The 20,831-nt window shown below is 39.7% G+C and overlaps 12 protein-coding genes and 1 non-coding gene across 13 annotated transcripts; 8 read left to right on the forward strand and 5 right to left on the reverse strand.

Annotated features, from left to right (window-relative positions):
* Positions 1-580: 580 nt before the first annotated feature.
* RQT4 (Rqt4p) lies at positions 581-2,125 on the forward strand (the record flags this gene model as incomplete). Its single annotated transcript, XM_002497229.1, has 1 exon — positions 581-2,125. One exon carries the CDS (start codon positions 581-583, stop codon positions 2,123-2,125), a length of 1,545 nt encoding a protein of 514 aa, XP_002497274.1.
* Positions 2,126-2,181: 56 nt separating this feature from the next.
* Positions 2,182-3,819, reverse strand: GSM1 (Gsm1p; the record flags this gene model as incomplete). Its single annotated transcript, XM_002497230.1, has 1 exon — positions 2,182-3,819. One exon carries the CDS (start codon positions 3,817-3,819, stop codon positions 2,182-2,184), a length of 1,638 nt encoding a protein of 545 aa, XP_002497275.1.
* A 330-nt stretch (positions 3,820-4,149) lies between these two features.
* Positions 4,150-6,459, reverse strand: DBP7 (putative ATP-dependent RNA helicase; the record flags this gene model as incomplete). The annotated part of the gene is made up of 1 exon (XM_002497231.1): positions 4,150-6,459. The coding sequence occupies one exon, from the start codon at positions 6,457-6,459 to the stop codon at positions 4,150-4,152; it is 2,310 nt and encodes a 769-aa protein (XP_002497276.1).
* An 85-nt stretch (positions 6,460-6,544) lies between these two features.
* RPC37 (DNA-directed RNA polymerase III subunit C37) lies at positions 6,545-7,336 on the forward strand (the record flags this gene model as incomplete). The annotated part of the gene is made up of 1 exon (XM_002497232.1): positions 6,545-7,336. The coding sequence occupies one exon, from the start codon at positions 6,545-6,547 to the stop codon at positions 7,334-7,336; it is 792 nt and encodes a 263-aa protein (XP_002497277.1).
* A 66-nt stretch (positions 7,337-7,402) lies between these two features.
* GCN3 (translation initiation factor eIF2B subunit alpha) lies at positions 7,403-8,311 on the reverse strand (the record flags this gene model as incomplete). The annotated part of the gene is made up of 1 exon (XM_002497233.1): positions 7,403-8,311. The coding sequence occupies one exon, from the start codon at positions 8,309-8,311 to the stop codon at positions 7,403-7,405; it is 909 nt and encodes a 302-aa protein (XP_002497278.1).
* Positions 8,312-8,527: 216 nt separating this feature from the next.
* On the forward strand, positions 8,528-10,942 carry MEF2 (mitochondrial elongation factor MEF2; the record flags this gene model as incomplete). The annotated part of the gene is made up of 1 exon (XM_002497234.1): positions 8,528-10,942. One exon carries the CDS (start codon positions 8,528-8,530, stop codon positions 10,940-10,942), a length of 2,415 nt encoding a protein of 804 aa, XP_002497279.1.
* Positions 10,943-11,034: 92 nt separating this feature from the next.
* On the forward strand, positions 11,035-11,107 carry ZYRO0F01914r. Its single transcript has one exon. It is a non-coding gene; the product is annotated as a tRNA-Arg (tRNA).
* Positions 11,108-11,253: 146 nt separating this feature from the next.
* On the reverse strand, positions 11,254-13,266 carry GSH1 (glutamate--cysteine ligase; the record flags this gene model as incomplete). Its single annotated transcript, XM_002497235.1, has 1 exon — positions 11,254-13,266. One exon carries the CDS (start codon positions 13,264-13,266, stop codon positions 11,254-11,256), a length of 2,013 nt encoding a protein of 670 aa, XP_002497280.1.
* Positions 13,267-13,591: 325 nt separating this feature from the next.
* LSB6 (1-phosphatidylinositol 4-kinase LSB6) lies at positions 13,592-15,115 on the forward strand (the record flags this gene model as incomplete). The annotated part of the gene is made up of 1 exon (XM_002497236.1): positions 13,592-15,115. The coding sequence occupies one exon, from the start codon at positions 13,592-13,594 to the stop codon at positions 15,113-15,115; it is 1,524 nt and encodes a 507-aa protein (XP_002497281.1).
* Positions 15,116-15,314: 199 nt separating this feature from the next.
* ZYRO0F01980g (uncharacterized protein) lies at positions 15,315-17,618 on the forward strand (the record flags this gene model as incomplete). The annotated part of the gene is made up of 1 exon (XM_002497237.1): positions 15,315-17,618. One exon carries the CDS (start codon positions 15,315-15,317, stop codon positions 17,616-17,618), a length of 2,304 nt encoding a protein of 767 aa, XP_002497282.1.
* Positions 17,619-18,652: 1,034 nt separating this feature from the next.
* On the forward strand, positions 18,653-18,994 carry ZYRO0F02002g (uncharacterized protein; the record flags this gene model as incomplete). The annotated part of the gene is made up of 1 exon (XM_002497238.1): positions 18,653-18,994. The coding sequence occupies one exon, from the start codon at positions 18,653-18,655 to the stop codon at positions 18,992-18,994; it is 342 nt and encodes a 113-aa protein (XP_002497283.1).
* Positions 18,995-19,237: 243 nt separating this feature from the next.
* On the reverse strand, positions 19,238-20,036 carry ZYRO0F02024g (uncharacterized protein; the record flags this gene model as incomplete). The annotated part of the gene is made up of 2 exons (XM_002497239.1): positions 19,238-19,417; positions 20,034-20,036. 2 exons carry the CDS (start codon positions 20,034-20,036, stop codon positions 19,238-19,240), a joined length of 183 nt encoding a protein of 60 aa, XP_002497284.1.
* Positions 20,037-20,495: 459 nt separating this feature from the next.
* On the forward strand, positions 20,496-20,726 carry ZYRO0F02046g (uncharacterized protein; the record flags this gene model as incomplete). The annotated part of the gene is made up of 1 exon (XM_002497240.1): positions 20,496-20,726. One exon carries the CDS (start codon positions 20,496-20,498, stop codon positions 20,724-20,726), a length of 231 nt encoding a protein of 76 aa, XP_002497285.1.
* Positions 20,727-20,831: the final 105 nt, after the last annotated feature.

Below are 20,831 nucleotides of genomic sequence, written 5' to 3' on the forward strand. Positions count from 1 at the left end.
TAAGAAATAGCGATGAGGCTGGCTCATGAATCCTAGGACTTGATGCACTCATGCCTAATGATGCTTACTCATATTGTGAGGTATTTGATACCGTAGAGAACTTTAAGATCTGTGCACGATTGAAGTTTCTAGAACGTGTCGATTCAGGTTCATCGGCTTCTGTAACATGAATTATGAGGGCAGACACCATAAGAAGTATTTAAAACTAATTGATCTGTGATGCTGACATGATTCGTGATAATAAGGATACATAGCCTTGCATTTCTTGCCACACTTTCCTATTGAATCGAAAGTATGTGAGAAAGAAGTACTCTCGCTTGGAAAGGCCATTAACAAGAGACTGAAGGTACAGAGTCAATGAAATACATGACGTTGGTGATCTGAGAATCGAGGATTGTATCAGAATGTTAAGTCCGTCACATTTCTGCTACCACAGCCTTAACTTTGTGCTTTAAGGTATTATCATTTATGTCATCATTATCATCATAACCATCATCGATCGAAGTGAAAAAGTACGTGCTCTCAAGTATACATAACAATAACCTAAATAAAAGACAAGAATCCCATATCTCTCACCGCAATGACTAAACTACAGGCTGTTGAATATGCTGTTATCAAGATACCTGACATTTTACCTCTACAAGAATCAGAAGTAAGGGCATTGTGTGACCAACTTCTTACGTCTTCAAATGGAAATCCAGATAGAATAGCAGAAGGCTTCCTGGATATACTGGGACACAGTGATCTTTCATTTGATTTCGTTATTGGGTTTAATAATCTCTTATCAGCAGAGGAGCAGAAACCAGCAGTAGAATCACAACCCAAGATTCCACCTCCCAAAGAATCAAAGAAACCCGTTTACAGAGAGAGAAGTACACCTTCACTGCCGTCAGAACACCTGTCCAAAAAGAATAACAGTAGCAATAGCAAGAGCAGTAACAGTAACAGTAACAATAATAATACCAATTCTCAGGACAAGAAAAATCAAAAGGAAAAAAAGAATCAAAAAGGACAATTACTACGAGAAATTGAACAAGTCTCTAAATTTCTAGAGCAGGAGCCAAACCCTAACGACGTACAAAAATTTGCATGTAATTGCCAAGGAAGTCGCCACCCTCTTTTTGAAGCAGCTCCTAATTGTCTATCTTGCGGTAAAATTATCTGCATTCGTGAAGGGCTCCATTTGTCAGGTTGTTCACACTGTGGTCAAGATTTCATTTCACTAGAAGAAAGGTTCAAGATTTTACAACTTTTGAAACAAGAGAAAGAAGAACTAGAAAATGGTTCTGCTAGACCGCCTGAACCTACTGAAAAGCAACGTGCTGGCAAGAACAAAGCCGGTAAATCTTACAAAATTTCTACTGGTATAGGTACCAACCTTTTCACCGAACAAGATAAACTATTTGACCTTTTAGAAAGACAGAAAGAGAGGGAGAAGAGACGTGAAAAAGTATTGAGAACTAAAGAAGATGAACAAAAGCAAGAGGAACAAAATAAAATTGTGCAAGAACGAGAAGCTAGTCTGGACCCGGAGTTAGCGCAAGCACAGGACAGATTGGATAAATTATTATATTTCCAGGACACATCTGCGGAGCGTACCAAAATTATTGATAATGTAAGTGATTTCAGCATGGCTAATGATAGTAATCAATGGGGAAGTGCTCGTGAACGAGCACTAATGTTAAAGAAACAACAACGTAATTTGAGAAAATGGCAAAAGCTGGAAAATGAAAGGAATGGTCGTCGTGATAAATACGTTGTTAGTATGGATATTGGTCCCAATGGTAAAGTTACCATGAAGGAAGTACACAAAGACAGAGGAGGTGCCGTAGCTCACTCAGATGAAGAAATAAGTGATGTCAGTGATGAAGAGGATGCAAGAGATCTGAAGACCATACATGCATTGAAAGATGAAATTGAATCTGATAGAAGACAGAAAGGTTCCAAACTAGAAAGTAACACTTGGGATTATGAACGAGACAAGAAACAATTTAAAAGACCCGTTTATATTGGTAAAGATACAGAGGATGTTTCTAAATCAGCTAAACAACAACAAGATCACGCTAGGAAACCCAGGGTACAAGCAGATGGAAGCGATGAGCATTTTTGGGATAAGCTTGTTTGAATATAAAGAATAAATAATAATCATAAGTACACAGAACGCATTACCTTCGCTTAATTTCATTGAACGTCAAAAATGGGTAGGAATTGGCCCATAAGGAGCAAAGAAATGTTAAAAGCATCTCTTCGGGCGGTCAAACAACATGCACATTTCAAATAAGATCCATTGTTAAGCAATAAATTGCATTCAGTATAAACTGCCTGGTCTTTATTAAGAATTGTCCTTGTACTATCTTTGGGTCCAAATGCTAGATGCTCATGAAACAAATCGTAATAACTAACAACACTTTGATGATCCATAAATTCAACAATAAACCTCCTTTGATCCAGAATTTCCCTTTTATAAAAACCTGTTAGCGAACAGAATTCATTACTCACAAAGCAAATTTCACCTGAACGTCGCCATATGCAGATTGGCGTACAATTCACCAATTTGGACATGTTTTCAAGTTCTAAAAGAGATCTCTGTAAGACAAGTTCTTGTAGCAATAAATCTTCTTCAATCATATTAGATGTCAACGCAACAAATTTTGGCATATAAAGTTCTCCAATAGATTTTGCAATGTGTTGTAATTGTTCTTTTCTCATCAACCTTCTACGCATTTGATCTTCATCATCACTTACTGGTCTCCATCTACCATTTTGCCGCCTGTAATAACTACCTAAAAACATTTTATGCAAGCATTCTAGAAGATCCTTATAGGCTTTCCTGTAATTATGGGGCTTTACTAAATTCTTTTTATCAAATAAATCCTTTGGGGTCTTGATCAATAGACGTAGCTGGAAAGGTGTCCATTCCGAAACTGGTTCATTCTGCTGTGTACGCTGTTGTTGCAGCTGCGAGGCCTGTTGTTGCAGCTGCGAGGCCTGTTGTTGTAGCTGCGAGGCCTGTTGTTGCCAAAGTTGCATCTGCTGTGATTCTTTTTGTTGGGGTGATGCATCCTCATCATTCGATCCCTTATTCATTGTAAAAGCTGGAATCGAAGGAACATTACCAGGTTGTTCCAAAGAGATATACGGTCGAGAATCGGTTTTATGCAATTTGGATCCAAAATTTAAATATTGAAAAGGCTGTGATGAGTCATACCGCCGAGCTAATGGTTCTCCCAACGTTCTTCGAGGAGATCGCTGTTCTTCGATGGGGCCCAATTGATTCGGCATACTTTCAGAGGCGAAAGATGTTAAATCGTTTAATGTCATATACTCGTCATTCGTCCATATACTACCAAATCCCCAACCTGTATCATCCGTATCGCCAATTGTGGGCTTATCCAAAAGAGAGTTAGCTATTATAGTATCGGCCGGGTCCTTCATGGCTCGAGAAATATTCTCAGTACTTGAACTAGCCTTAGATTCAGATCTAAAATTTGTTGTAGTTCTCGTCGTCGTTGCGGTTGTTGTTCCTGTATTCTTTTCATCTTGAGTCATTGCAGATGATGAACCCTCTCCGGGGTTTACCGTGTTAAAGTTTAATGTTTGAGTGGCTGCTTCATCCTTGTCAAAATTACTAGCATCAGATCTCTTTCTCTTTCTCCTTCTCTTAACCTTATCCCTGCAGAAAGATGCAATGTTCCTTTTTCTACAATTCTGACAGGGTCTCCCCACATCACACTGCAAATGCTTCTCATGACAGAATCCACAAGCAGTTTGGATAGGTTTCCGAGTTTGCCTCAATTCTAATGATAATTTCTTAGTCATAATTGACTACCAATCCTCTTTTCAACCAATTCTTTGCATGAATTAGACATCCAAAGAGCACAGGATTTCTTTAATCGATTTGCCAAATAGCAGAGGTGCCTCGACCAGCTTGACCCTTATTGAATATGAGCCTTAAGGCTTCAATTAGTCTTTATAAACCAACAAATCTTACTGATAACCCCCAGCTCAATCTATCCCGAAGGATTTGTTCTATAAAGTTTGTATAATAAAATCTGTTTTAAGTCTGTATAATTTTGACTATTTCACTTCTAGTTCAACAGACTCCGAAATTTTTGTGGGGGAACAAGAAAGAGAAAAGAGAAAGGAGTGCTAATAGTTGAACTCGCTGGCACTCTGTTTAACAGCCAGCCTGGCCATATGAAACATTTTATCCTTAGAGCCCATTTTAGCAGTGTTCTTCTTGTTTTCGGCGGTTTGTTTGGCGCCATCTTTGGAGCTCTGTTGAGCCAAGCTCTTGGGACGTTCTCTTAAGGCAAAACTCTTGGCTAAATGTCCCAAATGTAGACATTTCACGTTGAAGAAGGGTTTTTCAGCTGCAATATGCGTAGCATAGGCTCTGATGTGGCTGGTGAAACCCTTAACTGCAATTGACTTTAGAGTTTGATCTTCCAGCATTCTTCTTTCCACATTTAGATGCCATGTGGTAACATTACTATCCCATGGATCCTCTTCTTTTTTAGATTTACCTTCCCTATCACTTCTATTCACGCTCATGGATTGGAAAACGGGTTGAAGAATATCTTTGTCATATTTTAGCAATTTCCAACCTTTAGGATGGAACCTTTTAATACAATCCAAATATCCTTCCTCTTCACCAGGTAGAAGAAACAATAGAGCCTCTCCACTCTGACCAGCACGAGCGGTACGGCCAATTCTATGCAAATGGTCCTCGGTGGAAAATGGTGGATCTACTTCAATAACTGTACCCACATGGGGCAAATCAAGACCTCTACTAGCCACATCGGTACAGAACATGATCTTGTGCTTGCCCTTACTAGCCTCATCATCACGAGAAAAATGTTCTAAGGTAGCAGTACGCATTGGTTGAGACAATGAACCATGTAGTTTGTAAAAGATGGTTTCAGGATCACCACCGGCCGTGAAACTTGGTAAAATTCTATTACCCTTAGTTAACAACCGCACCGTATCACCAACTAAATTACGATGGTGTTCATCACTAGAAGAGAAAGCTTGGAAATGGAACTCTACACTATCAGAACATGATAAAAATACCATGGTTCTACAGGTAGATTCAGATCCTTTATGGGACTTTGTAATTGTATCTAATGAACCTGCCAGAGTCACGAGTCTCAATTTGGGCGGTACAATAGCAATCTTTTGCAATAACTGATCAGGAACTTCACTTGCAGTTGAACTACCTTCGATCTGGCGGTTACTCAAAAGCTTGTAATTTTGAAGAGCAACATCTCCCAATTTCTTAACACCACCTTTCAAAGTGGCACTACACAATACGTGTACGATTCTAGATGGTAGCGATGGGAAAATACTGTTGTCCAATGGAAAATCGTGTACAATTTTCAAGATTTCAGTAATTGTCTCTTCAAATCCAAGTTCCATCAATTTATCACCCTCATCCAAGACCACATATCTCAAAGACTGGGAGAATTGTTCACGAATCACTTTTGTATTTTGAAGATGGTCTAAGACACGACCTGGTGTACCAACAATAAAGTTACAACCTTTGCGTAATCTTGCCTTTTCAGATTTCTTACGCTCGCCACCAATTAATAGACAGGGGACCAAATAGTGACAACAATTGCTAATCATTGAGGCTACCGAATAAATTTGAGATGCAAGTTCACGGGTAGGGGCCACTATAAGGGCAAAGCATCCAGACTTACGGTCAACTCTGGTCTGCATATCCAAAATTCTCGCAAATATGGGTAACAAGAAGGCCAGAGTCTTACCTGAACCCGTCTGCGCATTGATGAAAAGATCATCATTTTGACCTGTCCATTGAGACAGCAGATGTGATAGCACCAATTTCTGAATACTCGTAGGCTTTTGAATCTTCATTTTCTCCTTCAAATGTGATAATAACGCTCCTTTAATACCAAGATCTTCAAAGGAATCTCCAGACAAAGGTGCGTTGGATGGCGCTTGTTCAGTAGAATCATCACGTTCATTGGTATTTACAGCAGTCGAGATCTCACGGTTAGAAGTGAAAAGCGAGGAAACCACTTGACCATTGTTACTGTTGGCATTGTTTGATTTACCGCTATTCCTGAACTCAACTACTTTCTCACCAGTAGATTCTTTTGCATTATTAGCGTCATCCGTATTACCACCCTTACCAGAAGCATCAGCATCAGCATCAGCAGTAGCAGCAGGTTGATTTATCTTACGTTTCTTATTAGGACGTCCCTCCATCATCATCTTCATCTTACGGCGGTCCTTCCATCTCCCACCGGTAACCTTGGTAGAAGAAGGCTTAGAATCACCAGCACCACTTTCATTAGTGGAGAAATTCAACAGCATACCATCATCGTCGCTCATATTGACTAAAAACGCTCTAGATTTGTCCTTTTCGCTAGCGATGAGCTCTTGTTGTAGTAAGTAGATACAAGGTAAAATTTCATTTAGCTCATCGCATCGCATTGAAAAATTTCACTTACTATAGTACATTTTTGAATCACAAAAGTCAAGCAGCACTCAAAGGAACAGTATTTCAGGTCATTTGACAATGAGTGCTGAATCTGAGAATAAGCTATTTGTTACAGAAGAGGAAGACGTGACTCCTGAACCTTCCATTGCTGGTGGTCAAGTGGATGCAGAAGGTGATATTGATCTGCAAGGTAATAGTAATGGTAATGATGAAAATGATGACGATGATGTTATTCAAGAAATTCCGTTAAACCTAGCTGGCCAAAATGAGATCTTACACATTTTTCAGTATGCTAATAAGCCAAAGAAGATCGGCAGGCGGGCTGCAGAACATCCATTTATAACCGGTGCTAGATACAAGGGTACATCATCTGTATGGGAATTGGATATCCCCCTAGATGAGACTGCATTTTACAATAAGGATAAAAATGAAGGTGAATGGAAAGATGCCAATACTCAGACTTTGAGAGGTGTTGGTGTGGGAAGTGAAGGACAATATGCAGGTTTCGTTGCTGATGGTCAAGTTTACTTAACACCGGTAGAACGAATTGCACAACTACGACCACATTTCAAATACATCGACGAAGTTGGCCAACAACGAAAGCAAGATGATTCCAAGAATAATGTGACACCCGCTAGTCAAAAGGCTCAAGTAGTTACTATGTCGGTGAGAAGTGTTAACGATCCAATACAAAGTAGGTTAGCAGGATCTCTTCTGGCACATAAAGTGGAGGAAGAAGAAGAATTCGTTGACTTGACATGGGTTGAAGATGCATTCGAACAGTTTAAAGAATCCATGATCGCAGATTCATCTAACCATGAACTGAAACCAATCGGTGACGAACATGACTACTTAGAGAATTTACTTTGAGAAGACTATTTTATTGTACATTAATGTTTTAATTCTATAATTCATGAGCATAAGGCATGCGAGTGTTCAATCGTACCACATCTTGATCAATTCTTCACTCACTGCACTTGGGGTTAACACGCCCAAATCTGTAATAAGAGCCGTAATATACTCCTGTGCCGTGTAGTCCAGTGTAGGTCCACTTAATGGTTTCTCTGCAGGCTTGCTGAAATCTAGAGCTTCTTCAGGTAGGGATAAATCTACTGGTGAAAGCGGGAACATACGAACGAACTTATGACATTCGGTAACGACATAAAATGGCTTTCTTGCGTTCCTTGCAAGAACACCCACTGAATAAGTTCCCACCAAATTGATGATACCACCAGATTCTGCTACACCCTCGGCACCAACAAATACTTTATTAACTTTATCAATAACACTACCGACGGCACTGTCCACAATCATAATCACCGGAATTCCAATTTCTTGTAATAAAGAGTAAAGTTGCATCCCTTGGGCAGTTGGTCTTGATTCCGTTACCACAACTCTGAATCTAATAAACTTCTCTGCTGCATATTTGAACAACGAGAATACTGCTCTTGAAAACCCATGTACTAGAATAACATCATCATCAGCGATAAATTGACAGCCAATCTGAGCAATCTTTGTACGAGACATTTTGGATCTGGAGACGAATAACTGACCATTTTCAATTAAATGCTGTTTACAACTTTCCCAATCACCGTATATGTGTGTATTCCTCAAAACAAATCTCATAAAGATATCACAACCTGCTCTCAAGGAAATAGAATTAGGAATAGAATCTGTTAAATCCTTAGCGGCAGATTTAATAGTATTGATCATCTCAGCAGCCGTCTTGGGATTTTTCACTCGCAGAAGAGTAACTAGCGCTTCAATGGCAGCTATAGGCATAGTGATATCAGGATCCTCCTCCAAAAATTTTAAATAAGTATCAGTAATGCTAAATTCAGACATCTCGAAAGCTTTTGGTGTTCTTCTTTGGCGATATTGGATAGTAGTAATACCAGTCTTAAACATCTGAGATGTATTTTTCATCACGAAGGTGGTGAAGAGAAAAAAAATGCGATGAGATGCGATGAGATGAAATTTCGAGATTAGAAAGTGCAATTGATCGGGTAGATTGAACCCATAGAATCAATTGTTTACTGCATTCGACTCCTGGGGACTCAAATGATGCTAAACAGGCTTTTTGGTTCCCTAAGAACGTATGCAACTAGGGCAAATCTTTCGAAACTGAGAAATATAGGTATTATAGCACATATCGATGCTGGTAAGACTACTACAACCGAAAGAATGTTATACTATTCTGGTAAGATCAATAGAATTGGAGATGTAGATCAAGGTGACACCATTACTGATTTTTTACCACAAGAGAGGGCGAGAGGTATAACCATTCAAAGTGCGGCAATATCTTTCAATTGGCAAGATAATTACAAGATAAATTTAATAGATACACCAGGACATGCAGATTTTTCTTTCGAAGTGATTAGGGCCGTTAAAGTTCTGGATGGATGTGTTACCATATTAGATGCAGTAGCAGGTGTCGAGGCACAGACTGAGAAAGTATGGAAGCAATCAAAGAATATACCCAAAATCTGCTTTATCAACAAGATGGATCGTGAAGGTGCTGGATATAGTAGAACTGTTAAAGAACTAATCACTAAGATGAGAACCAAAGTTGCCCTGATTAATATGCCCCTGTTCAAATACGATACCAAGACGCAAACCAATTCCTTTGAAGGTGTCATCGACTTGGTTAATCAGAAAGTTTTGAAATGGTCTGCACAAGACCCTGATCACGTAGAAGTGATTGAGGCGATAGAGGCTGCTTCGGAAATTAAAGAACAATTTCTGCAGGGCAGGGAATCTCTTGTGGAAGCTTTGGGAGAATTTGACGAAAGTTTAGTGGAATATTTCTTGGACCAAGCGGAAGGTGATTATTTAAAGATTCCCGCCAATTTATTGAACCAATCGATAAGACAAGCGACTTTGCATCAGCACTTGACTCCAGTTTTGTGTGGGGCTTCATTTAAAAATATTGGTGTGCAACCTTTACTTGATGCAGTGGTCGATTACCTACCGTCTCCTTTAGACGCTAGAATCCCAGAGGTCAATCATGATCATTTGCCCATGTCCCAAGATCCTAAAGTAGGTGTTCTCATTAATGGCAATAAAAATTTGTGTGTTGCATTTGCGTTTAAAGTAATAACAGATCCCATAAGAGGAACGATGATTTTTATCAGAGTGTACTCAGGGACATTGAACAGCAATAGTACTGTTTACAACTGTTCTAGAGCTAGCAAATTTAAACTGGGTAAATTGGTTCTACTACATGCCAATGTTTACGAAGAGACGCCTCAACTCTATCCAGGTGAGATTGGTGTTTTGTCAGGTGCTAATGTAGCTAACAATGTTTCTACAGGCGATACTATTGTGAGCCATTCTGTGAAGAAAGATGGATTAAAATCACTAAATAAAAATACCGAATTGACTTTAAGAATTAACCCAATTGCGGTTCCGCCACCTGTTTTTGTTGTCTGTGTAGAACCAAAAACATTGGGAAACAAAAAAGCTATGGAAGAAGCTCTCAGTCTTATTGTGAGGGAGGATCCAAGCTTAGTGGTCTCGAAGGACGAAGAAACTGGTCAAACGCTCTTGGGCGGTATGGGAGAATTACATTTGGAAATTGCCAGAGACAGATTATTGAATGATTTACATGCAGGTGTCAACATCGGTAAAGTAATGGTCTCTTACAAAGAGGCTATCAATGAATCAAGCCAAGAGTCCACTGCCGAAAATGATAGCGGTTGTCGCTTTACACTGTCAGTGGAACCAATACCACTAGATGTTCCGATAGAAGAGACAATTGCCTCTGACAAAAGTGGTTCCAAATGGTATCCACTCGGTAGCGATAATAACTACCTTGTGGTAGAACCTCACGAAACTTACAAATTGGATAATTGGAAGTTACAAGTTCCTTATGATTCAATCATCAATGCAATATTGTCTAGTAGTATCGCAGCTCTACAAAAGGGTGGAAAAGTGGCAAATTTTGCTTTACATTCGTGTGCAGTTAAGTTGAAAGGTAATTGGCAAGTACCTTTGGATATGGAAAATGTTACTGAGGTTTTGCCGCTAACGAGGAATCTCATAATGGGGATGCTTGACTCGTTACCATCCAATGACTATTCTGTGTTAGAACCTGTAATGAATTTGGAAGTTAATATTCCACAAAAGGACGTAGGACCTGTAATGCAGGATCTCACAGGGGCTCGTAAGGCAAATATTCTGTCCATCGAAGATGAACATGAAATGTCCGAAACAGACGATAGTTTAAGCAGTGCTGATTTCCATAAAATGGCACAACAACAGTACTTACCTCCAGACATGACCCTAAAAAGTGCTCGATTGGGGGAAATCGGTATTAGCAACAAGATTATCAGAGCTCTGGTACCGCTCAGAGAGATGGTTGCTTACACGAACAAGATTAGAAGTTTGACTCAAGGAAGAGGTACATTCCACATAGATTATCATGGGATGGATAGAGTTACACAAGATCGTTTGGAGTCTGTAATTAACGAATAAATGCTTTATAATTCTTGTATATAGTGACGGTGAGATAAATTCGCTCAATGATAGAATAAATAGGCCAGTTTTTTTAACCTGAACAGATCTTATTCCTCGTGGCCCAATGGTCACGGCGTCCGGCTACGAACCGGAAGATTCCAGGTTCGAGTCCTGGCGGGGAAGATCTTTTTTGATGAAAATTTAATCTTTTTTTTTTATTTGCTGAGAGTTTCAATAGATCTCCCTATCCACCTTCGAAATGATATATTACCTCATATAGTCATCGTTAAATTCCTACTTATCGATACATTACCATTTTCTTCTACCCCCTATTTTAAAGTTGAAGAAGGTCTGGTATTCTTTAGATACTCTGCTATTTCTGGACCAAAGAATTGTGACAATTCCTGTTTTGAATCATCCAAACGGGTTATTCTATCACACATCTTTAGAACATCATAATTAATCTGCTTCGATACCTTAGAGTCCTTCTTATAATCGCTATGTGCAAGCACATATTGGCGTAAGAACCTTGCCGTGCTGGGTAAATTACCACTAGCTCTATCAGACAACAATTTCAAATAGTAATAAAGTCTCTTGTGTTCATTGGAAAACTTCAATTCCTGCCAATTCTTTAATACAAAAGATTTGTGACGCAACAATGGGTCAACGAAGACGGGGAAAATCCCAAACTTAGGTGAGTGGAAAATTTCATCCATAGATTTGAGCGAGCTCCCTGTTTCGTTAGGCTCAAACGAATCCTTCCAGGCGAACTTTCCTTCCACCAGGGCATCTCTCGCGTGAGCTCTTGTCATATTTGACCAAACATCAGACATGGGGATGTACGCATTGATGTGATTATGGAAAGTGAGTAACGACTCCACAATCAAGTAGCATAAAGCTGTGTACGCGGCATTTTCGAAATCTGTCAGTTGGACCTCCAAAGTTCTAAATTCAACTCTCCAGCCAGGTGCTTCTTTGTTATCTGGGACAGCTTCCTGAGTTGGTGGTTTAAACCTTAGGGTTTGCCAATTAGTACTTTGAATGTTTTCGAAATGATTCGTAGAATGATCGTTATCTTGTTCTAATGACTCTTCGAAAATCACTAGCGGATCTCTAACGTACAAGTGCGCAAAGTGTTTGGCCAAATCGTAATCCATGGGGGCAATGTCATTTTCCATCAATCTGTCCAAAACGTTTCTATTAAGAGGAACCTCAGTATCATTATAGGATTGAGAGAAAAACTTGTTACCACCAAGGTAAAGATCCTGGGTGCTATAACGGCTCTTGGGTAATCTTTGTACATGATCGTATTCGCTTGGGTCAATACCACCTAGCCCCTGTGGGTTGTACTTAGGTAATAATGGATCCTTACTTCTTTCAAAAGGTGTTCTGTCATCAACCGCACCCGATATGACATTCCACCTAACGTCCTGATCTGCCAACCAACCTTTGAACATCGGCGATGCAGCCGACGCAGCCAGCATGACAGTAGCCAAATTAGCTAACGAATCGTACAAATATCTTGCCATCTCTAAATTGGGAGCTTGGAAGGTTGCTTGCAGACAACAACATCCCATACCAAAACCCATTGCGTCCATGTAAATGTGACGAGGTTCACTGGCAAGAAGTGATTCTTTATCCTCTGGTACAAACCAATCCCTTTCATAAACGGTATCGTCCACCATAGGGGTTTTTGAGTCCACATACACCGGAACATTTATGCAGACTTTCTCACCACGACGGGTTTTGATGTTTGTTGTCAATGTAGGAAACCTTATGTGCCTGTTGATAACTTCATCCGGCAAGAAAAGTGATCTTGATGCATTATTCTTTTGGTCACGTAGCTCTGCTGGTAAATTGACGAATTCATCACACCCCATTCGAGGGAAAACCGCTAAAGTGAGTATTCCTAGTTCCTTACTAATATCCATCTCCCGATACTTCTCCAGAGCCACTTGTCGCCGCTGACACATGTTGAACTCGACATATTCTCCACTATAGCCATAATAGGGTCTATGAGGTGTTGCCTCAAGCATATATCTGCCGTATTCCGGATGGAAATGGACGTTATGAGCAGTGCACAGTGGCAAATACTCCGTGTTTAAACTAGTAAGAATCTCATCCCTTTTAACATCTAGCATGGCATTACCACTGCCATCTTGAGAATCGTATTCAACCATCATGTATTCAAGTTCATCACCCCAAGCCAAAGGGTCACCGTCTCTACTACTAGCTGCTGCAAAGACCTTGAGCAACTGCTCAATTCCATTCCTTTTTACATGCTCATTGTACTTGCGAGATTCCAACCAACTAAGGGGAGTTCCCAATGATAGAAGACCCATATCAGGTTATAAGATACATAAACCGGACGCCAAAGATGATTGACACTATGAGCAATACATTTGAAGGTAATGACAGATCTTACTCATCACATCCCATTTTTATATCAGGAGTATCTTCAACATCAGTTGAAAAATTTCGACTAAATAAGGCAAACTGTGGCTTCCACGTGATAGAACGATTCGTTGCCCTAACGATTGTCAATCACCTTTAATACTGGACCCTAGTGCCGTTGACGGTTATTGAAAGTATCATAAACCATTCTCTCAGCGTCGAAACCCCTACTCTATTGCCTGTTGTATTAGTACTTTCTTCAACCGTCCCTTAATGCCCCAGATAGACCACACGGCATCGCCAGGACAACTAGTGACTTCGAACACCTACGATTGGTTACAGCAGCAAGAGGGTCCCTTGCATGAGAACAAGCAGTATGAAGTTCATCACTCTGTGTTTAAGCCCCTCGATAAGTACGCATATCTGTCCAACGACCCCACGTATGCGCAAGAACGGGAACGTAAGCGTCAGAGTATCCGGCAAAAATTTGAGTACGTGGTTTCTGAATGCCTCGATGCCTTCAAGACTTACCATGTAGAATTGAGGAGAATTAAGGCGGGTTCCAGCGGATCGTATTTTGTTTATGGTAGAGATCCTCAATCCGGACCACTAGGTGTGTTCAAACCTAAGGATGAAGAGCCCTATGGGCCTCTGTCGCCCAAGTGGACAAAATGGATGCATCGCACATTTTTTCCTTGCTTCTTTGGTAGGTCCTGTTTGATTCCTAATCTGGGGTATATCTGTGAATCTGCCGCCAGTCTACTGGATGAGCGGTTGGGACTCGGTATGGTACCGCCCACGGATACGGTTGTGCTTGAGTCCCACAGATTCTACGATCAAATGCAGACCTGGTTGTTTCTATGTGGCGTGGAACCAAGATTACAGAAGAAGTTGGGATCGTTTCAACTGTTTCTCTACGACTATATGGGTGCGGAGGAGTTTCTTGCCAAATATCCGTTACCTGGGATGTATAGAGATCATCCGTCCCTTAATCAGCAAATAAACCAGCATTTGAAGCATGAGAATCAGAATTCGTCTGCGGGACCACAAGATAAATTTGAATGGACTGAGGTTAATCTTATGAAATTCAGGTTGGAATTAGAGAAATTAATCATATTAGATTACATTATGCGTAACACAGATAGAGGACTCGACAACTGGATGGTTAAAGTTGTTCCAATTCACAGAAAAGCTGGCACTACTTGGAATTTCCATTTAGCAGCCATAGACAACGGCTTGACTTTCCCCTGGAAGCACCCTGATGAGTGGAGATCATACCCATATGGTTGGTTGTACTTGCCAGTACATATGCTAGCCCAACCATTCTCAGAGTCTACAAGACGTCATTTCCTGCCACTTTTAACCAGCGAACAGTGGTGGTCAGAATCGTATAAGGAGTTCACAGCCTTGTTCAGCAGGGATTCCGATTTTAAGATACGTATGTGGAGGAAGCAGTGGGCAGTTCTCAAGGGTCAAGCATTTAATGTGGTAGAAACTTTAAGAGATATTAGACAGGGACCACTAGAACTTGTAAGACGTACACGGTGCCTGGTGCTCGATGAAAAGATGCAAGTCCCCATAGCAATGCCCATCTTGAACACTGCAATCAATGAAAGGATCCCGATACAAGCAGGATCGCCAATGAACCTCTACAGTTCCCCTGCAGGCATAAACGAGGTAGCACATCAACGAGAAGACGATGACCAAGATCATTCAACAGCTCCCTTCACTTCGAAAACTGTGATCATTGAGCATTTAGAAATCGTGACAAATACGCCAGTACTAACGTGGTGCTAGAAGTCGAGAATTCGAGCAACAACGGTCATTTCATTGTCCCTTTTGTTACCTTTAGGTGCTCATCGATTTTATTTATATCTTTTTTTCTCGGTGAATTTTTCGAACTTAACATTGAAAGGTAAATATTGCCAAAACTCCAACGCATGAACTACAAAATCTTTGGACAATTGATAAAGAATAAAACAGTTTAAAGGTTGCAATGAGCTTTCTTTTCAAATCGAAAAGTAGGAAAAAGCCAACATTGGCCAAGGATTTGCAAAAAAATGGTGCTTCAGGGTTCTTCCCTGAGGATCAAGTGATGGAAAGTAATGGTGAGGATGCGAATGTAAATACTTATAATGGATCCAATGCTTACAATTTGATAGAGTTTCCCCGGATCCTGGAGAGAAGATTTGGTGAAAGTTTAGGTAATCGTACCAGAATGCTTAGTGAATTGGTAGCAAGTGATAAATTGGGATTGGGACCACCAGATATGGTTCATGCCACGTTGTATGATAAATTTCACAAGGAGGAGATAGGTGAGTACTTCTTTATTACAGGTGTTGATCTTTCTAGTGGTTCTATGCCTATTGCTTTCTTGAATATGCTAAAACTGAACCAAATGGAAAATCAAGCATCAAGAGAGGGTCAAATTTCCACTTACTGTTGTGTCAATATCTTTAGACAGTTGGATATCAGAATTCGCTATGAGTCTGATAAGAATTTCCAAATTAATGCGGTTGATTGCCAAAATGGTACCTCCACCGTACAATTGAGTGATGCCATTTGGGAAGAAACTTTTGTCAGTGCATGTATGAGAAGTTTTTTGACTAATGTTGATGTGGAAAGAAAATTACCAGGTTTGGTGGAATATCCATTTGCCATCGCTCAAGGTAGCACTACGAATTGTAAAAGAGCAATTACATCGTTATGCAAATTTTTACCAAGATTGGTTGAATGTGGATGGGATTCTACCAAAAGTGTTCACCCCACGGTTTTACATAATAATTTGACCGAAACTCTACTAATACTAATTTCGGTGGCACCAGATTTAATTGCATTCACTTTACAACTGCTGGAAAAACTGGGTCAAGATGATCCCAGTAATAAAGTGTACTACGATATTGTTAAAGTTGCCGTTATGCGTGTACATGGTGAAAAGGAATTGGAAATGATTGCATTAATTGAGAAAATTTTATCGTCTTTGTTTCCCAGGTTGCATCATACCCCACCAAAAGATAGCGATTCCTTGCACTTGGTTAACTGCATAACGGATCTGCTCAACTTACAGGCAAAATTTCTACTAGAAAGAGGTGACAACGAATTAGCGTTAGCTATTTCCAAATTTTCCACGGAATTATCCTCGGATACTTTTGATTCGTGGTACAATTTAGCTCAATCTTATATCCAATTGGAGCAATATGATAAAGCCCTAGTTGCCATTAATTGTATGCCTCGATTAGCAGATTCTGATAAGTACAAGATGGCACTTTGGAATCAACCGACGCTGGTGGATTATTATAAAAGACCTCTAGGGGGGGCTCAATCACGTTGTGATTTATCTACTAATGAAATTAACAATTTGAGCAGTACGATGAAGAATCAAAAGGAATCAGAGTTACTGGAATTAGTCTACGGACGCATAGTTATGGCAAATGAATCCGGAAGAGGTTGCATTAAAGAACTTTGGGAAAAGTCTTGCGTCGATTTAGGACCCATCTATGGACCTCAGGCACACAATTTAATCAATTTCGTTTCACCACAGGAAGTTAAATTAGTTGCAGATATCAACCTGTTGGCTCGTAACACTGTCGCCAAGAGTCCCAGCTGGTTCGAAGAGCAAGTTTGCGATTTACTCATGGCGCTGGCCGCACGCATCGGTTGGAATGGATTACTACAACTAAGATCTCAATTGTTTGTCATGGAGAAAGAGTACTCCGGTGATGCGCAAACCGATTTAAACAGCAGTGGCAATGCACCCCCAGAGATTCGTCGAAAACGTCTTTGTGAAAGGTGGTTAGATCAATTGTTCTTGGACCTATATGAAGATTTGCGTATTAGTGCCCTCTCACAGGAACATAGAGACGTTAAATACAGCGGGCTGGAATGGGAATTATTGGGTATTATCCTTTTAAGGACATGGAATTTACACGATGCCGTAGCATGTCTACGTACAAGTATTATGGCAAGATTTGATCCTGTTAGTTGTCATAAATTATTACAGTTGTACATGAAACAGGATTTTTATAACAATTTGACCTTGGATCCTGACCTAGTCCTTGAACTGGTCACCATGCAAATCGCATACCAATCACGGTTCTATGATAGCTTCCAAGTGCCGAGCCTGTTAGTGCTCTACAGGCTATCTGACTACATTGATCCAGATACAATTCGTAATAGAATCATGGCTTTGCCTTTCGCAGAGAGAGGAATACTGGCGATGGTAGATAGTATGATAAACTGGATAAAGCAGATGACCAAAGACACACCAGATGACGGCACAGATGCGATTGCAAATGTATAGTGTTTTTTTTTTGTTCTTTCGTTGCTTTTTGCAGAATTAATTAACTAAAAAGCTCAAGAGTCCTCATGGTCTCAATTCATTTACTAATTATTCGTCCCCCAAAAAAAACTCTTTTTTTTCACCTTGTTGTTCTACTTTGCTGTGACGTTGCTGAATGTAATTCCGCAGGGAAGGTAAGGTTAACGTAAGAAAGGGTCAAAAGTCAAATAACAACAGTCATGCAAAAAGCAATTGACGTTTATCTTAAAAAGAGAGCTGAATTTCGTACGGTTATAATTCTTGGAATTTTCTATTGACAAGGAAACGAGAAGGAAACCCATATGCGGGTATAAGTGATTTACCGTAATTCATTTCGGTAATACTTAACTATAACGAGTTTATTGTTGATATACACCGATATTGAATGCATCAAAAGCAAAAAATCAAAAGATGATAACAATACAAATAATGAAAATAATAATAAAGAAAATAGGACAAGACTAAGCTTTTATGGCCTTCCTTTGAGTATTTTGCATAATTTCTTTTTTTTTTCTTTCAAGTGCCTAAATGTCTGAAGTCCGACATATTTCCCAGGCGTATATTCACATCAATGGAAATAGCTGGAATCCTAATTTACACAATCACCTCTTAGTTCGAAATTTCTTATTTAAATTTTGATACTTCTCTTAGAGTACTGAGATATTCTTTTCTTCCTCCTCCACGTAAAATACTTGTGCTTCGTAATTCATTTGCATTGGTGAAATAACTTTATGTTAGAAAATAATAATAGAGACTTTACCTCTAACTCTAGGAGGTCATCTTCAAGATTGCGGGCTGATCCGTTTTCAATGGGTAGTAGACCCAGTTCCCAATCGTTTTCGCAGTCACAGGTGCCCAGTTCCTTCAATGCGTCTAGAACTTCATCTGACAACTTAATATCGTAAGGATTCGTTGCTGATAAAGTTTTACAACAATGTACACTACTTACTTATCCCGGTGATCCAGTGGCAGACCCCATATATCCAAATTACCAAGTTACATTACCACCGTCCGTAATGCGCCTTAATAAAGTCGATGCCGCTAGGGATAAAAGTAAGAGTTTCAGGCCAGTTTATCCATACTCACATAATGAAGAACGGATATCTCTTGGTGATCAAAGTGGAAGCAGTGGTAATAACAATGATGAGAATTACATGAATCATAATGAGAAAATCAGTCAGTGGATTGAAAGTTTACCAATTTTTGAAACTAGTAATTATGAATTGAAATCTTATTGTTACTATAGCGATTTTGCACCAAACTGGGAGGAAGTTAAATTGGAAGACCAATTGAGGGAAGAAATGTCTGCACCTATGTCCGATGAGATATTGCATTTATCATCTAATAAAACCCGGTAGTGCAGGGAGTAAAGTTTATCATAATAGAATGAATTACCAGATCGAAAAGAGGGCAACGAAAATATCATAGAATCATAACGGTTGTATCAGCTGACAATTCGTTTATTGTATTCTTTTGATGGTCATTGGCATGTATTCTCTTCTGTATACACATCGGTAACTGGCTGCGGTGACTTAACCATCTAATAGAGCCGTTAAACCAACAGCAACTAGGCGTGGTAAGCTGCCTTCAACATTCAATTGTTAAAGTTCCCGCTTCACGGAATAAGAACCACTTTCTACTAGAGGGTCTATTTGCCTTGTCTTTCCGGCACCTTCTCTGGCCCCGTTATTTGAAGCTTCCACAAATGATTGAAGAGCATCTATTAAAGTTTTAAAAGTAGACCTTGTTCTAGCGTACTGGTAAAGGAATTCCAACGCAAACTAGGAAGCTGATCTGAAAGTATCCACTGTTAGTTGCTTATCATCAGAGTCTTTAACTCTTTTGGCTAGCGCAGACAAATATATGGAATAGAGCCCACCACTCTTTGGATCATTGAACTAATAGACGATATCTTCAATACCAAGATCGGGATCCTCAAGATGTAACGAACACTTAGGAAATGGTTCCTCTATGGTTTTACCGCGGGTAAGAAGTGTGTTCCCACAATCAACATTACCAGCAATTATAAATATCAAGTGACGTTGGGTTCAACCTCCTTAATACTTGCAATTCCTGATAAAAAGGATCTTGCTAAAACTATCATAATCTGTGTTAACATCAGAATTCGTTTCATTTCTCAGAGTCTTCGGTGAAAGAGCAGTGGGCAACATCCCGTCGGATAAAGCTTCCCAATCAGAAGCTCTATAACACATTTAATCCTAGCCACTAGCAGTCTTTGCATAAGCAGAGAATTTAATAAATAGTAACATTCAATAGAATAATACCAAATCCCGCTCCATTTAAAGCGGTGACAAACACACTGGTCATATTTCTCTTCGGGATAGTACTATAATTCTGTAGCACACCACATTTCAAGATAAGACATGACCTCCATACCATTGATCATTAGAATCGCATCATCGAATGGTTTAGGTCAGTGTCACTTTAGGTGGATTACCGGAATTTGATGAGAATGCACCTCTATAGGCATGTTTAGTAACGGTTGAACCAGGTTAATTCTAGCTGATCGCAACAAAGAAGGAGGTCAAAACTGCCACCAGATTTAAGTTGTTCAAAGGATGACCTTAGGTGATTTCTTTGTGTTTTCTTGTTATTTAGTTCTTCTGAACAAACATCATTCGGATGCTTATATGTCCTTCTTTTTGAAAAAGGAACCCTCAGTACATAAGAGTACATTGCTATGGTTTCTCTAGACTGCTGGTTCTCTGTCTTCTATCCTTCTCTCTACGATCAGGATGAGGAATAGCAGCGTCGAAGAAGATACCTTTGATACGCAGGACAACTGTCTGCTTTTCTATTTATGTTCCCAATATTTTTAGGTTCAACAGGTCAAGTGAAATGCAATCATATCCATCGTTTGAGAACTTGATTTGTAATTCAATCGACCTAACGTTCTATGAAGGACCTGGTATGAAGAAAGCTCTACTGCGTTCTCAGTTGGCTCTCGCTTCTCAATGCGAATTAGTTACATGCATCTGTAACGAAATAAGCGAATGTGATCCTATGAAGAGGGCTTCCGGTAACAAGTTAATATATTGGAAAGGTTTGAAATTCTCTTCGTTTTTCTAATTTCAATTTAGTCTTTAGAGCAATGTCTCTAACTTGAAAGATCCATCGTGGGTGTAAGTAATGCTTTCATCGGGGGACAGACTGATAAGTCTTGTAGTGATATTA

Source organism: Zygosaccharomyces rouxii (genome assembly GCF_000026365.1).
Source record: "Zygosaccharomyces rouxii strain CBS732 chromosome F complete sequence".
Lineage (NCBI taxonomy): Eukaryota > Fungi > Ascomycota > Saccharomycetes > Saccharomycetales > Saccharomycetaceae > Zygosaccharomyces > Zygosaccharomyces rouxii.